This window comes from Rhinolophus hipposideros (genome assembly GCF_964194185.1).
Source record: "Rhinolophus hipposideros genome assembly, chromosome: 9".
NCBI lineage: Eukaryota > Metazoa > Chordata > Mammalia > Chiroptera > Rhinolophidae > Rhinolophus > Rhinolophus hipposideros.
In genome coordinates, this window is record NC_138055.1 from 63,339,252 (window position 1) to 63,353,116 (window position 13,865).

The window sequence follows — 13,865 nt, forward strand, 5'->3', positions numbered from 1 at the left end:
ACTGAGCCTTTCCAGAGAGCCTAGGACTCATAAAGCTTTAGTAAAGCAAAAACAAACTTTAATACTGTCTCTGAGTCCTGCCTGGGTTCAGTGAAAAAGAAAGATAAAGGCATAATCCAAGGGGGAAATAAAGGTTTTCAGCTTTGTTTCATTTCAGCTCAGTCACTGCATGCTGCAGTGGAGGAGGGTGTGTGCATGCCCTTTCCTAGTAACCTGCAGTTACTAGGAACAAACTGGGTCTTGCCTCATTTGGTGAAAGGTATCTTGGTGTTGCAACTGCAGTAACAGACAGCAAGATATCCTGTTGACTCAGGATGTCATAGAGGCCAGTGGATCCTCTTTATCTCTAGGGCCAACTGAGTAGAGTCTGGATTTTTCCTGAGAGTTGTCAGGTTCTCAGCTACTGGTCACCAATAACTCACCCTACAATCCTTTAAAATATGTATATCTTTAAAAATCAATTGTGCATTTACATATCAAACATTGGTATAGCCATTTAAATTCAAATCCTGCATTATAATCTGGGTGTATCATCTTGCTTTGTATTTATGGCCCACAGGCTTCAACTAAATAGACAAACTGGTGAGCAAAGAAAGCAATTTTTGTAGCCTTTGAGGGGTTCAGGTCCCCAAAAAGAATTGTCTTAGAGACCCCTAGCAATAAGGAGACTAAGTAATGTCCCCAGAGTCAGGATATAAATTCACTCCTTTGTATAGGCTCGTCCCCTATCTCCTCAATGTACTACCACTGATCCTTCGGCTGAAAGAATTATTTAGAGAAGTGATGTCTCTGAGTTACAGTAAATAGCCTTGTGGGAAAGAATAGAAGAAATAGGTTGTAGAAACACTAAAGTAAGGGTTTGGGCCAGTGGATGTTTCTCATTTGTGTCTTCGATAGCCGCAATAGCTAGCAAGCTGCCCTTTTATTACATTATATTGTTACATGATTGTAGTTATTTTCTGTTGTCTTTATTTTGTTAGTCTGTTTTTACCCCTATAGGATAAACATATTCGGTTGACCTGCATGGTAGCTGAAGGCACTTTATGTTTGAACATTCTATTTAAGTTTGAAGCAGGAGAAAGAATTAGGGCAGAATTGACTGTTGAAGGGCCTTTTGCTATTCCCACTCTCCTAAAACAGAACATCCTTCTTCCTCAGTTACCATTAACCTTTATTTAGAACAGAGTAAATCACTGGACTCAAAATTTATGTTATACACTAAAATCTCCTGGTAAACAACTTGTCTTTTCAGCAAATATCATTATTCAAAGTATAAATGCAGTGCCCTAGAACAGTTTCATGTTCTTATTGATGGTCTCTCACTGACCCAAAGTCCTCTGTGGGTTTTATTGTGTAACACATTGTGGTTACGCGGCTCAGTTCTGCCTAACTCTTACAGAAACATGATTCACCAGTTACTGAAAGCTTCCCAACAGTTTGGCTGGGTCAAATAAATAGGTTCGATTATGGGTTTTGTTGTTGCTGTTGCTTTTATTTTTTCTCTCTTGTACTTAGAAAAGACCTACCATCCTTCAGGGAGTCTTAAGTGTTCCATAGATTCAGCTTTTCGCCTTCTCATGGTTCTGGCATTTTAAGTTATGATTTTATACCCTCTTTAGAGCTGGCGTGAGGAAGAAGAAGGGTAGATGTTTGACATTGAAAATCTGGCATTCAGAGCTTTGTTATCGTCTTCCGAGTCTGAAATGCAACGGGGTGGGGTGCAGAAGAGAGAGCCAGACTTTCAGTGCAACAGAGGCTGGAAGGGCAGAAGGTTGGTCCTGGTAATGACAGCCAGTGACCCTCTCTGCCCGCTTCACCTCCTGGCACACCAGCTAACTCCTGCATTAAACACCCCAACACTTTGACATGATCAGGGCATCTCCAGAAGCCCCAGCCTTGATCTTAACAAGTCAAGTACATACCTATGGAAGAAACAATTTTGAACCAAATATCTGTTCTTGTCTAGACCTGGGGAGAAGGTCGGATCTGGCAGTAGTGTAGTCCTCATCTTCAGAGGTATGTCAGGATAGTTAATACCGTTTTCCACACAAGAAAACCAAAGAATGGGTGAGGAGTGACAAACTAGATGCATGAGACCCAGGCTGGTCTTAGAAGCTGCCAGGTTTGAAATATCTGGAGAGAAATATCAGGGGAGAAAAATGAGCACCGTGCTTGTTGCTGCAAGTCTCCTCCCTGACTTCCTCCTCATAAATGCAAAGGTCACACAACATGTAAAGGCGCCAGGGCTGATGCCTAAGGGGGGCTCTTTGGATTTTTGCAATTCTCTTGTTATCCTTATAGGAGGGAGAGTGAAAGCAAGTTTAAAGAGTGTTTGTCTCGCTCCTTAAAGGTCCCCGGGGAGTCCCGTCATTTTGTCTGCTTTCAACTCAGTGCTAGACAAAGTCTGGACTAGAATTCTTGAGGCCTTAGCTTCAAATCCTGTAAATAGAATGAGGACTCCAAATACCCCAATTTATGATAATGCCTGCATTTCACACCTGTGGAACTAGGGTCTGCCTGTCTGCCTACTTGTACAGGGATAGCAAGGACTGATGGAATTTCCATATATAAGATCCAATATTTGTTCAAGATTAAGAATTTCTTATTCTTCTCCTGTAGGTATGCTATTATCCCTTTTAATGTCAGTGTGTAGTACTCCAAATACACCACGTGGCCTTTTGGATGGGCAGGCCTACTATTAGACACTTTGTTTTCTGGACCAAAAACAAGCTCCAAATAAGCCCTAAGCAAAGTTGAAAAGTAGATAACTTTCTCTTGGCCCGCCCACCTCTTTTTATCAATTTCCATCTGCTCTCTTATGAGGAATTACTAATCTTCCTCTTAGCGACCATTTATTGAACATTACAGTATGCCAAGCAGTGAGCTATTTATATGCCCCATATGAGTTCTGTGACTTCTATTGTTTTCCTCTTTTCACTTGTGATGAAAGACAACATTGAGGCTTAGCGGGGTGTAGGCACAGAGCCAGGGAAAGGCAGACTTGGGACTCACCCCAGGTGTGGGCCATGTGGAATGCCTCTCCCTTTGGCTTACCTTTTCCCATCCCTGCTGTGACAGCCCTCCAAAGGTAAAATCAGCTAATGCGTACTCTCAGCCTAGATGTTGAGTAATTATGAAGGTTTTTACGTGAGAAACAGCTAAAACTGACTCCAAGCACTTTGCCTCTGCAGATGTTTTTATATTTTAAATAAGACTCAAAGACGAAGAAGCCGTAGAGATGGGACCATGGAGTAGGGTTATCCTTAAGGCAGAGGCTTAAGGATTCCTCAGATCATCTCAGGGTAGTGGCTGTAAGCAGAGCATTCCACAGCACAGCTCTAGACACAAAACAGACAATAATTAGCTGATTAAAACCCGGTTAATGTTCTCATCACATGTAAGACGAACACATGTGAGAGCACAAAGAAAGCTGCTTTGGGTCAGTTTAGTTTCTCCCACTGACTATACACCAACTCCATATCTATACCTGCACATTCGAAATGCCCACGGTTCCCAGATCAGGATTTTGTTTTCAGTTTTATACAGCACTTGGATTTGTACTTGAAGCAAAACGAGAAAATGTCCTCTAGTTTATGGAAAATTATGTATGGCTTTGTCAGGGTTTGGAATGAACCGACAGCAAGGTTAACTTGTCACACTGTTGTTCACAGAAACGCCTTTATGATGTTCTTGTCTTGTTTGTCCTCCATCACAATTTTAGTGCAAACATACTCCTGGATGACCAGTTTCAACCCAAACTGACTGATTTTGCCGTGGCTCACTTCCGACCCCACCTAGAGCATCAGAGCTCCACCGTAAGCGTGACCAGCAGTAGCAGTAAACTTTTGTGGTACATGCCAGAAGAGTATATCAGACAAGGGAAACTTTCCACCAAAACGGATGTCTACAGCTTTGGAATAGTAAGTACCAACCACCAGCTCAACAAAGGATAAGAGTTTATCACCAAGAATGCTCGACATTCTATTTTATAAAGGCTTTAACTTTTAGATCTACTGAGTTTCTGTTACTCATTGTCTTATACGTTAGTTTTGTGTAATCCATCAGTAATAAAGTACAAAGTCATTAATTGGCATCAACTATATTCATTGTGACTGTTAATAATAGCAACTGATTATGTTGTATATACTTTAATGTATGGAGCTGACTTGCTATGTATTGTTTGTAGGTAATAATGGAAGTTCTGACCGGTTGTAAGGTGGTGTTAGATGAGCCAAAGCATATCCAGCTGGTAAGCATTGTGTTCTCTGCACCTATCTCTGCGTCCTTTTTCTGAGAGAGTTCTAAATGCAGTTGTCTTCTTCTCTTCCTAGAGGGATCTCCTTCTGGAATTGTTGGAAAAAAGAGGCCTTGATTCATGTTTCTCCTTTCTGGATAAGAATGTGCTTCCTTGTCCTCGGAATTTTTCTGCCAAGCTCTTCTCGTTGGCAGGCCAGTGTGCGGCAACACGGGCAAAATTAAGGCCATCGATGGATGAAGTGCGTATACACATGGTTTTATTAAAAATGGAACCCATAGAACCAGGGAAAATCTAAATTGGATACACTGTGTATCTAAGTGAATTCTTTATCAATGAGACAAATCCAGCCTCCCAAAGAGAATTCTAATCTAATAGATAACTTTTCCAGGTGAAAAAGTCGCATCATTTAGTACCCTGGTAGAGGTCATTATTGGGTCAAACCAGGGCACCACAAAAAAAGTAATGAAAAGACATGTGAGTAAGTTGGGGAGAATATTTTATTCAACCTTCATTAAGACATCTGGCCATTAAAAAATGCAGTATGTATTTCCCTTATTGGGTTTTTTCCTTATGGGATTTTATTTATGGGTCCATCAATTTAATCATCCATTCATTTGTTTATAATAAACAAATTTTTATGTAGAGCCTACTTTGCACATGCCAGACTTTGTGCTGGGTGCTGAGATACAACAGTAATCAATATACAGTTACTGCCCAGAAGCCCACAGTCCAAAGGGAGTGTCAGATCAGTAAACAGAATTTCTGTACGGAAAGATAAGCGTAACTGTAGAGGGGACCACAGAGTCAGGATACACTCTAGCCTGTGGAAGTGAGGAAGCTTCTTGGTGGAGGTGATGGCTGAGCTATGACCTGAAGAACAGGTTGGATTTAGGTAGCCTTAAGGATGGAAGATATTCCAGGCAGAGAGAATATACACACCTACCTGCAAAGGATCATAGGGGATGGATTTCAAGTCGATAGGACTACAGGTAGTTCTGTATCGTGGAAGTGGGATGATGGTGAGGAAAAGGGTGGGGTGGTTATAAGAGAAGGTTCCAGGTGAGACAGGGACATGAATTCTATTTTAGGAGTTTGGATTTTATCCTGAGTCTATTGTAGAGCAGTGGAAGGGTTTTAAACATGAGTTGATATAATCAGAATATAAAAAGCACTAGCCTGGTCATCAGGAGAGCTATGTTCTAGGCCACCAGTAAGAGCTGTGTGACCTGGAAGCTTGGTCCCAGAAAGGAGCTATGAGGCATACAGCGGAGGGGGCGTGGAACTGGGAGCCAGAGATCTGGGGTCAAGCACCGGTTTGCCCCTAACTGACTAGTGATATGGATTCCCTTTTCTGAGCCTCAGCTTTCTTATCCATAAAATGAGAAGAACAATGTCATTTGTGCAGATTAAAGGAGGTGATGTTTGTGAAAGCACTTTGTACATTGTAAAGCTCTCTGTATGCATGTGTTACAATTACGTGTGTATGAGAAGGTACTGTGTTTCCCTGAAAATAAGACCAGGTCTTATATTAATTTTTGCTCCAAAACACGCATTAGGGCTTATGTTCAGGGGATGTCATCCTGAAAAATTATGCTAGGGCTTATTTTCCGGTTAGGTCTTATTTTCTGGAAACACGGTATATGTTATTTCATATCAGTTCAGTGGTTCTCAATTTGGGCTGTGCACCCAAATAAACTGGGAAGCTTTTAAAATACAGATTCCTGGACTCCCACCTCCATAGTTTTTGACTGACAATGTTTAAGTGGTTAGGGCTAAGGGATCTGTTCTTTAAGAATGATCCCCTCCGTAAATCTGGCATTTGAGAACTGTGGATTGGGTCCGCTGTCCCTCAACCCCTTCTGGTCCTCTGCATATTAAGATTGAAGTAAAAAGTGATAAGAGATTCACCCAAGGTCATACGGTAGTCGGTGGCAAATCTAGGCCTAAAGTCAGATCTTTTGGTATTTAATTCAGTGCAGTTTCTTTTATACTTTGCTTCAGATGAATTAATTTACTCATTAAAATGAAGGGGCTTAGCTAATCTTGAATCCCTTCTCATTCAAAATTCTATAGTAGAACTTATTTCATGGACATAAGAGAATATGCCTTAAGAGGCAGACCAAAAAAAAAAAAAAAGGTAACAGGAAAGGTTATTCAAGCTTGACTCACTGTCCATTTGCTTCTTGGGAATTAGGTCCTAACGACTCTTGAGAGTACTCAAGCCAGCTTACATTTTGCTGAAGACCCTCCCACCTCACTCAAGTCCTTCAGGTGTCCTTCTCCTCTCTTCCTGGATAACGTACCAAGTATTCCAGTGGAAGATGATGAAAGGCAGAATCATCATTCACCGCCTCATGATAAACATTTGAGAAAAGACAAGCTAACTCAGAAAACTCCCTTTGAATGCAGCCAGTCTGAGGTTACATTTCTGGGCTTGGAGAACAAAACAGGAAGTAAGAGAAACGAGGATGCTTGCAGAATACCCGGTTCTTCTTGTGAAGAATGTCGGTCTCCAGAGCATGCAGCTCTATTCCAGGACTCGAGGGCCTGTGGCATGAATGTGGCCCCTTCTGCAGAAACGTCAGGCCATTCCTGCAGGAGCAGGCGAGCGGAGGCGAGCTGCTCTTCCAAATTTTTCAGGAATGAATGTGAACAGTACACAAGGGAAAAAAATGCACCAAAAGATAAAGAAGATGGCAGGTATTACCCAGGCACCTGAGTACAGGGGCCATCTTGGGAAGACTTTGTCTTCGTAAGTAATGCCAAGAGGACGGTCAGTGGTGAGTTCGGGTAATGCAGATCAACAATCTGGACAATCCTATTCTTTTTTTTTTTCCAACTCGCAAAACCGAGTGGCTTTAAAATTTCTTTTATTGGGTCATTGCCTCATGATCAAACGTAAGCTAAAGTGTAGCCATTCAAAATTACCTGAGATCATGGGCTCTGACCACAGACAAACAAAACCATCAACACCGACCAAGAAGAGCCTGGATTCTAACGGCTTCTTCATTAACGTTGATATGAGTCTTCAGAGTCTCTAGTCAGCTAAGTGCGTTCAGTTCAGTTGGATTCTGTTGTTTGGCTTAGGTTGCTTGAGAAGGTTGTAGGAAGTGTCTAATTTGTACATAGTAACAGATGCCCTTTTAAAAAGAATGTCCTTTTCATATATTTCATATATTTTGATTGACCTTTGGTATTTTTCTGTTCATCCCTGTGAAGCCTGCCTGGCTGAAAATGAGCCAGGTGTACCCCTGGCTATGCCTATTCTATGTAGAGAGGAGATTCTTGCCCAAGATCTGTATTCTGTATTTAAACTCTTAGGATACTTTATCACACATATATGGTTGTTGACTGTTATGCATTTTCTTTTTTTTTACAAACTTAGAGACCTATTATATCCTGACTAGAGTGTATAAAATTTTAATCAAGTAATTTTTGTTGTGAGAAAGTGGCTGGTCATAAGAGCCTAGGTCAGCTTTTTGTTTGATTCTCTACATTCCAGCTCTGTGCCTTGACTCCTGGATCTCCCCCCTTTTGAAATCTTGCCCAATCCTTCAAAGCCCAGAAGATCTGCCGTCCTCCTGGAAGCTTCTCTAATCTCTCCAGCCTGAAGTACTCACTTCATCAGTATTTCCATAGAATTATTTTTGTATTTTATACTAGTCACTTTCTGAATTATATCAAAGTCGCTCATGCTGTCTTCTCTTACTAGACTGTAAACTCCTGTATTAGTTTCCTACTGTCGCTGTAACACATTATCACACATTTAGGGTGTTAAAACAATATAAATTAATTAATTTACAGTTGTGGAAGTCAGAAGTCCTTGGCATTCCTCTGGAGGCTTTAAGGGAGACAATTCATTCCTTTACCTGGCCAAGCTGCTAAAGGCCACCTGCATTCGTTGCCTGATGGCCTCTTCCTTCACCCTCAAAGGCAGCAATGTAGCATCTTCGAGTCTAGACCTCTCTCTTTCTCTCTGACCTCTCTTCCATCACTTCTTTCTCATACTTTGGCCCTCTTGCCTCTTTCTCATAAGGATACTTTTAATTGCATTGGGCCTACAAGATAATCCAGGAAAATCTCTGCATCTCAAGAGCCTTCATTTGATCACAGTTGCAATGTCCTTTTTCTCCTGTAAAATGATATATTCACAGGTTTCTGGGATTGGGACATGGACATCTGGGGGACCATTACTCTGTCACATTCCCTGAGTGTGTGGGGGACATCTCTTCAGGGCCTAGCATGTTATCCTCTACAGGTCAGGTGTTTCCTTATAAATTACGTTGAATTAAATTATCTCTATGAACACCCATAATCAAAAATTCAACTAGAGTAAACATTGTTGAGTAACTTAATGAAGTGGGGATGATGACTGTCTTTACGATGATGCATAGAGACACTCCAAAAAACCGTTTCCCGAGGATTTATAGGGTAGACCGCTAGCTTTCTGTGCATCAGAAGAATAGACACATGCCTTTTCTTTTTTGGTGAGTCAGTATGGTTGGGTTAATCATAGTTGCATTAGAGTTCAGATTTAAGAACCACTAATCAAAGAAGGAAGTCATCAGGAATCAGGGTCAGGTTAGCAGACCAAGGTTAGAAACATGGAGCTACAATTCTGGGAAAAAGGATCTCATGGCAGGAAGTGAGGTGCAAAACACAATAAGCCTTAGTCTGGTTGACAGGCCCAGAAAAGGCCCCAGCTGAGCAGTAGGAAGGGGCTGCCCTCACAGGCTGATCTGCAGGGGGCTTGGCTGTCCTGTGCTATCTACCAGATCTGATCATGATATGTGTGTTCGCAATGCTCCCAACCTGTCCTTGTGCTAAGACAGGTTGGGGGAAAGGTTTGGACTTGACCTCATATCATTTTAATTCTTCTGACCTGTCCTAGTTGGCAACTGTTATTATACATGTTAATGAAAACAAGCAGCAAAAATATTTGGCACGTGGCTTTTTATATAACAAACCATTCCGAGGCTGATTTAGCTTATTTAAGAGATGTAGTCTGAATGTGTTTGGCCTGAATTGGGCAAATTAGCCTGGAATCGGGTGAAGCTGCCACTAATAATTCAAATGAAGTAATCAAGATAATCAAGAGTTGACTCTATGTTAAACTGCTTTTCACTTTGAATCTGGACCCCCAGTACCTTCAATGCAAGGTCCTTAAGGAATCTCTGATTAGTCCCAGGCCTGCTCCATTACTGAGCACATGTGTAATCCGTTGGTTTGATGTTGATTTGAACTTGCTTCTTGGACTTAAAGCAGTGTTTCTCAAAGTTTAATGTGCACCAGAATGATGTGGAAGGCTTGTTAAAAACACACACTGCTGGGCCCACCCACTTTCTGATGCAGTAGGTGGGAGTAGGAGTCTGGCTTTTAGCAAGTTCCCAGGTGGTGCTGATGCGGATTATGTGCAGGCCCCTCAGAGCCTTAAGTGTTCTCAGATTGTTCTAGATTAGTGGGTTCTATCTTTCCATCTAGGTTGTATGGTTTTTGAAAGAAGTATCATTTTTTTTAATTCTTTTATTATATATTTACCACGTTACCTGGCGTTTTGCTTAGCATAGAGTAGGACTCTAGAAATCTTGTTACTGAGTGATCGCTTTGATTCAATCACCTTGCTAGGGGGTGATGATTTTGGACACCCAAAAGGCCAAGTCAGATTAGCTGACAATTAACTGACTAATGATAGGGTGAGCAGATGTCACTGTGGCTGGAAATGACCAGTTTTCTACTGAGTGACCCAGTCCTCCTGACTAGATGTGCCTTCTAGTGGGCGTGCTAATAAATGTTAATTTATAGGAATTAAATCTTCCATTCCACTATGGGCAATAAGGGATAGATACCGCGTGGCTTCATGATGTGGAGACTAAGATACGTGAAGAAGTCAATAATGAACTCCAAGTGTTCCCTCTGATCCGCAAACATGAATTAGTAAAGAATTTCACTCATCTTCATCCTTGTAAGGCACCGTGGGCCATTCTCCAGGCAGATCCTATTTACTTGTTAGGGTGTTTGTCCCATTTTATAATGCCCCAAAATGTGGAGAAAATACTTTGTTGTTTTTGAAAGTGGTGTGAGATTTCTGACATAATCAATTTTAATTAACTTCTTGAGAATTTTTATAATGACCCGTGACTTAACGGCGTAATAGTGTGGTTTTCATGCAGAGGTATGTCAGCCTGTGTAAAACAACTTTTATGGCCTGAGGTACAGTGAGCATAGGAAGTGAGGGTTATTCTGAGTAGCATTTGTTAAGCTTCTTTCAGAAGCAAAGCACTGTATCGGGTACGAGGATACCAAGTAAGGAAGAAAAGGCATCTACCCCATTTAAGAGTTTGGTGATATCTGGTATTTGAACCTCAAACTGATGGAACTGAACATAAGGGCTGAAAGGGTGAGGAGGAGGCAGAAATTACTGTGTACTTTCAAGAAGGTAAGAGAAGCTTGCTGGAAAGAGACAAGGGAGCAAGAGAAATAGAAAAGTGTACCTAAGAAGCACTCCAGGATGGCTATCCAGGGAATTGGGGGCCCACAGCTCTACCAGAGCTCTGTACAACCCCATCTTTGTTAGAAGATGGGGGTGAAGGCGAAGGAAACTGGGTCCAGAGCTTTGCATGCTCTTACCCCCCCCCTCCCCGTTTAAGCCTCACAGCCACTCTGAAGGTATGAATCCCATTTTATACAATAGGAAACTGACTCAGGGAGGTTAAGGAGATCTGAGGTCTTCCCAGATCTGGAAGGCCAGGATTTTAATCCAATTCTGTCTGACTTCAAAGCCCCTCTTTCTTATACTCAATATGGCACAAAGAAGCCACTGTAGATTCCAGCTCCTATGAAAATGAATGGATGTGAAGTCGTTTATTGATTCCAGGTATTTTCAGTAGGCACACAAGTCATGTTTTTTGCCTTTTTCATTATCCTGCTCCTCTGTTGCAGTTATCCACCTCTGCTGTCATTTGATGTGAGTTCAGTGAATTCATCCATCCATCCATCCATCCATCCATCCATCCATCCATCCATCCATTCATTGAATAAATATTTATCAGTAGCCTCCTTTGGTGTCAGGCACTGTTCTAGGAGCTGGGAATATGGTAAAGATCAAACCTCATAAAAACCTGTGCCATCATGGAGCTTGCTTTTGAGTGCATAAATGAATGAGCTTCTAAGAAATCTGAAGCCTCTACACATGCCTCACCTCACTATTACTGCATACTGGAATTGCCTGTTGACTTCTCTCTTCTATTCCACAAAATTGAAACTTACCTGGTGCCCATTTTTGTGTTCCTAATAGCTAGCACACTACCTAGCACATAATATGGCCCAATAAATATTTGTAAAATGAATAAATCAGTCCTTTAAAATATCAAAATCATTGATATCTAGTGTATCAAGACCATTATCTGATTGCACCCAAAGTTGGTCTTTTTGATGTCCATACTATCATCAGTCCATTGCTTAAATGATTCCATCTCACCATTCTTGGGTAAAAGTTATTAATTTCTAATATCAACATCTGAGATATCTTTGAAAAGAGGAATTAGACATTGTGTACATTGCTTATAAATTTGCTTCATAGTAGAAAATATGCCCAAACCATGTCTAAGCAATAATCAACCAACATTTAGACAGGGAATAAACTGGTGTTTGTTGTATTTTGTTTTCATCTTTCTGTCTCAAATCATTTATAGATAGTTGATGGCCCATTGGACTTGACATGCACATGTTTTCTCAGGAGCCATTTTTATTCCCAATATCTACATTGCCTACCAAACAATCACATAAGAGCCTTCTAATTGATGTCATCTGCCTCACAGCAAACTTTGTGGTCATCTCTAGAAACAGCACTATTTCTATAAATATTTCCAAAGTTGTTTATTTGCTCCTTAATTTTAAAGTTTTCTTATGGACCAACAGTGATTAGAACAGAGATTAAGGAGGTAGAAAGAGCTTCCTTGCAGGAGATTCAGACTCAGTTAACATTGATGTGTCTCGTAGTGAGCTAGGTGCATTCACACATTTGAGCTTTAAACACCTATTGAGCCGGGTTCGATTACTATAAGGTCAAGGGAAGTGACCTTAAAGAAGTTGACTCTTATCCTGAATCACACTGATGTTGGAATGGCGATTCGAACTGAAAACTCTGTTCAAATCCAGGCAATATCTGCTCTGAAAAGGGACAACTTAAAAATTAAAAGTATCTTCTATTTGAAAATGAAAGCAGCTAAATAAATATGTGTTTATTATTTTATTAGTACCAATTTTTATTCTCTCAGATTGGCAGATATTGAAGCGACTGACAAGAATATGGGCAAATGGGCGTTCTTGTCCACTGTTGGCAGGAGTGAAAATTGGCACAACCTTTCTGAGGTGATATGTATCAAATTTGGCATTATGTATCAAAAATTTAAATGATGCACTTCTACCCAGCAATTTGTTTAGGAATTTATCCTAGTGAATAAAAATTACACAAGAGTAAACAAGAAGGCCAAGATGTATTTTATGATGTTATGATATTAAAACATTGGAAACAGCCTAAATGTCCTTCAAGATGGGTTGAATAAATTAAGCTCATATATACAATTGAGTTGTATGCAAATGTCATGAAAGATTAGTTAGATCTATGTTTACTATTATGGAAATTTGTCCCTGAAATATTACTGAATGAAAAGTCAGACTCCAGAATAGCATGTTTCATATGGGCCCATGCATAACACTGGATATTTTTAAATAATATATATTTCATAGAGAGGTCTTTGCCAAAAGGTTAATGATGGTTTTTTCCTGGGCTGTGGTATTTGGGTGATCTTTACTTTCTTTAGACTTTTATGTATTTGAAATTCTTATAATGAGCATGTATCATTTTTCTTATCTGAAAATAATAAAACTATTTTTATTTTGGAAAAAAACATATCCTCTATATTTCTATATTTGCCTGGCTCTTTGCTTAGTTGTGCCTTTGGTTTCCACTGGCATCTAGTAATAATGTTTCTATTCCATTGCCCTCTGTTGTTTCAGCCTTCCAAGCTGAGTCACTGAAGATCCCACATAGATTGTCTGGTATCCCCTGAGTAACAAGTTTTGAGAGGGCTTATCATGAAGCAATCCAAGAGACAAAACCAGACAAACTGAAATATAAGAATAGAGAATAGACTAGATTACAGTGACCAACTGAGAAGACTTTGTAATTAAATATTAGTCTTTTAAAATTACCCTTAATATCTATACTTGCAAAGCAGTGCTTCAAAGTGTAACCTGCGGTTAAATTTAAAAACCTTTGGGGAGATAACATTTACACCATGAAGTATTCATTCCCCAGACTTGTGCCCCATTCTCCCTGTTTAGCCTACATAAAATTTTTAACTTGCCGAATTTAGTAGACTTTGGGCTGTAGTTATCAGTTGAAAATTAAATTTGCAACAGTGCAGAGGAAGTGTGACTGGATACATTGCTTTTCTCTGGCAGATAGAGATGGAGCCTGTTTAACAATGCTAATGGGATCCACAATGATACATTAATTACAAAGGGAAATAGCAAAGTGTACTCCAGGGTGAGATACCAACTCCAATGAATTCTATCTGGAGGGACTGTTTTGTGGACATAACTA

The 13,865-nt window shown here is 40.4% G+C and overlaps 1 protein-coding gene across 1 annotated transcript in view; it reads left to right on the top strand.

Annotated features, from left to right (window-relative positions):
• Positions 1-13,154, top strand: part of IRAK3 (interleukin 1 receptor associated kinase 3) — a 52,941-nt gene extending 39,787 nt beyond the window's left edge. The window contains exons 9-12 of the mRNA XM_081060199.1: positions 3,722-3,920; positions 4,187-4,249; positions 4,332-4,496; positions 6,453-13,154. Of these exons, the coding sequence (XP_080916325.1) occupies positions 3,722-3,920; positions 4,187-4,249; positions 4,332-4,496; positions 6,453-6,977 (952 nt within the window). The 3' untranslated portion in view covers positions 6,978-13,154. The remainder of the gene's footprint in view (positions 1-3,721; positions 3,921-4,186; positions 4,250-4,331; positions 4,497-6,452) is intronic.
• Positions 13,155-13,865: the final 711 nt, after the last annotated feature.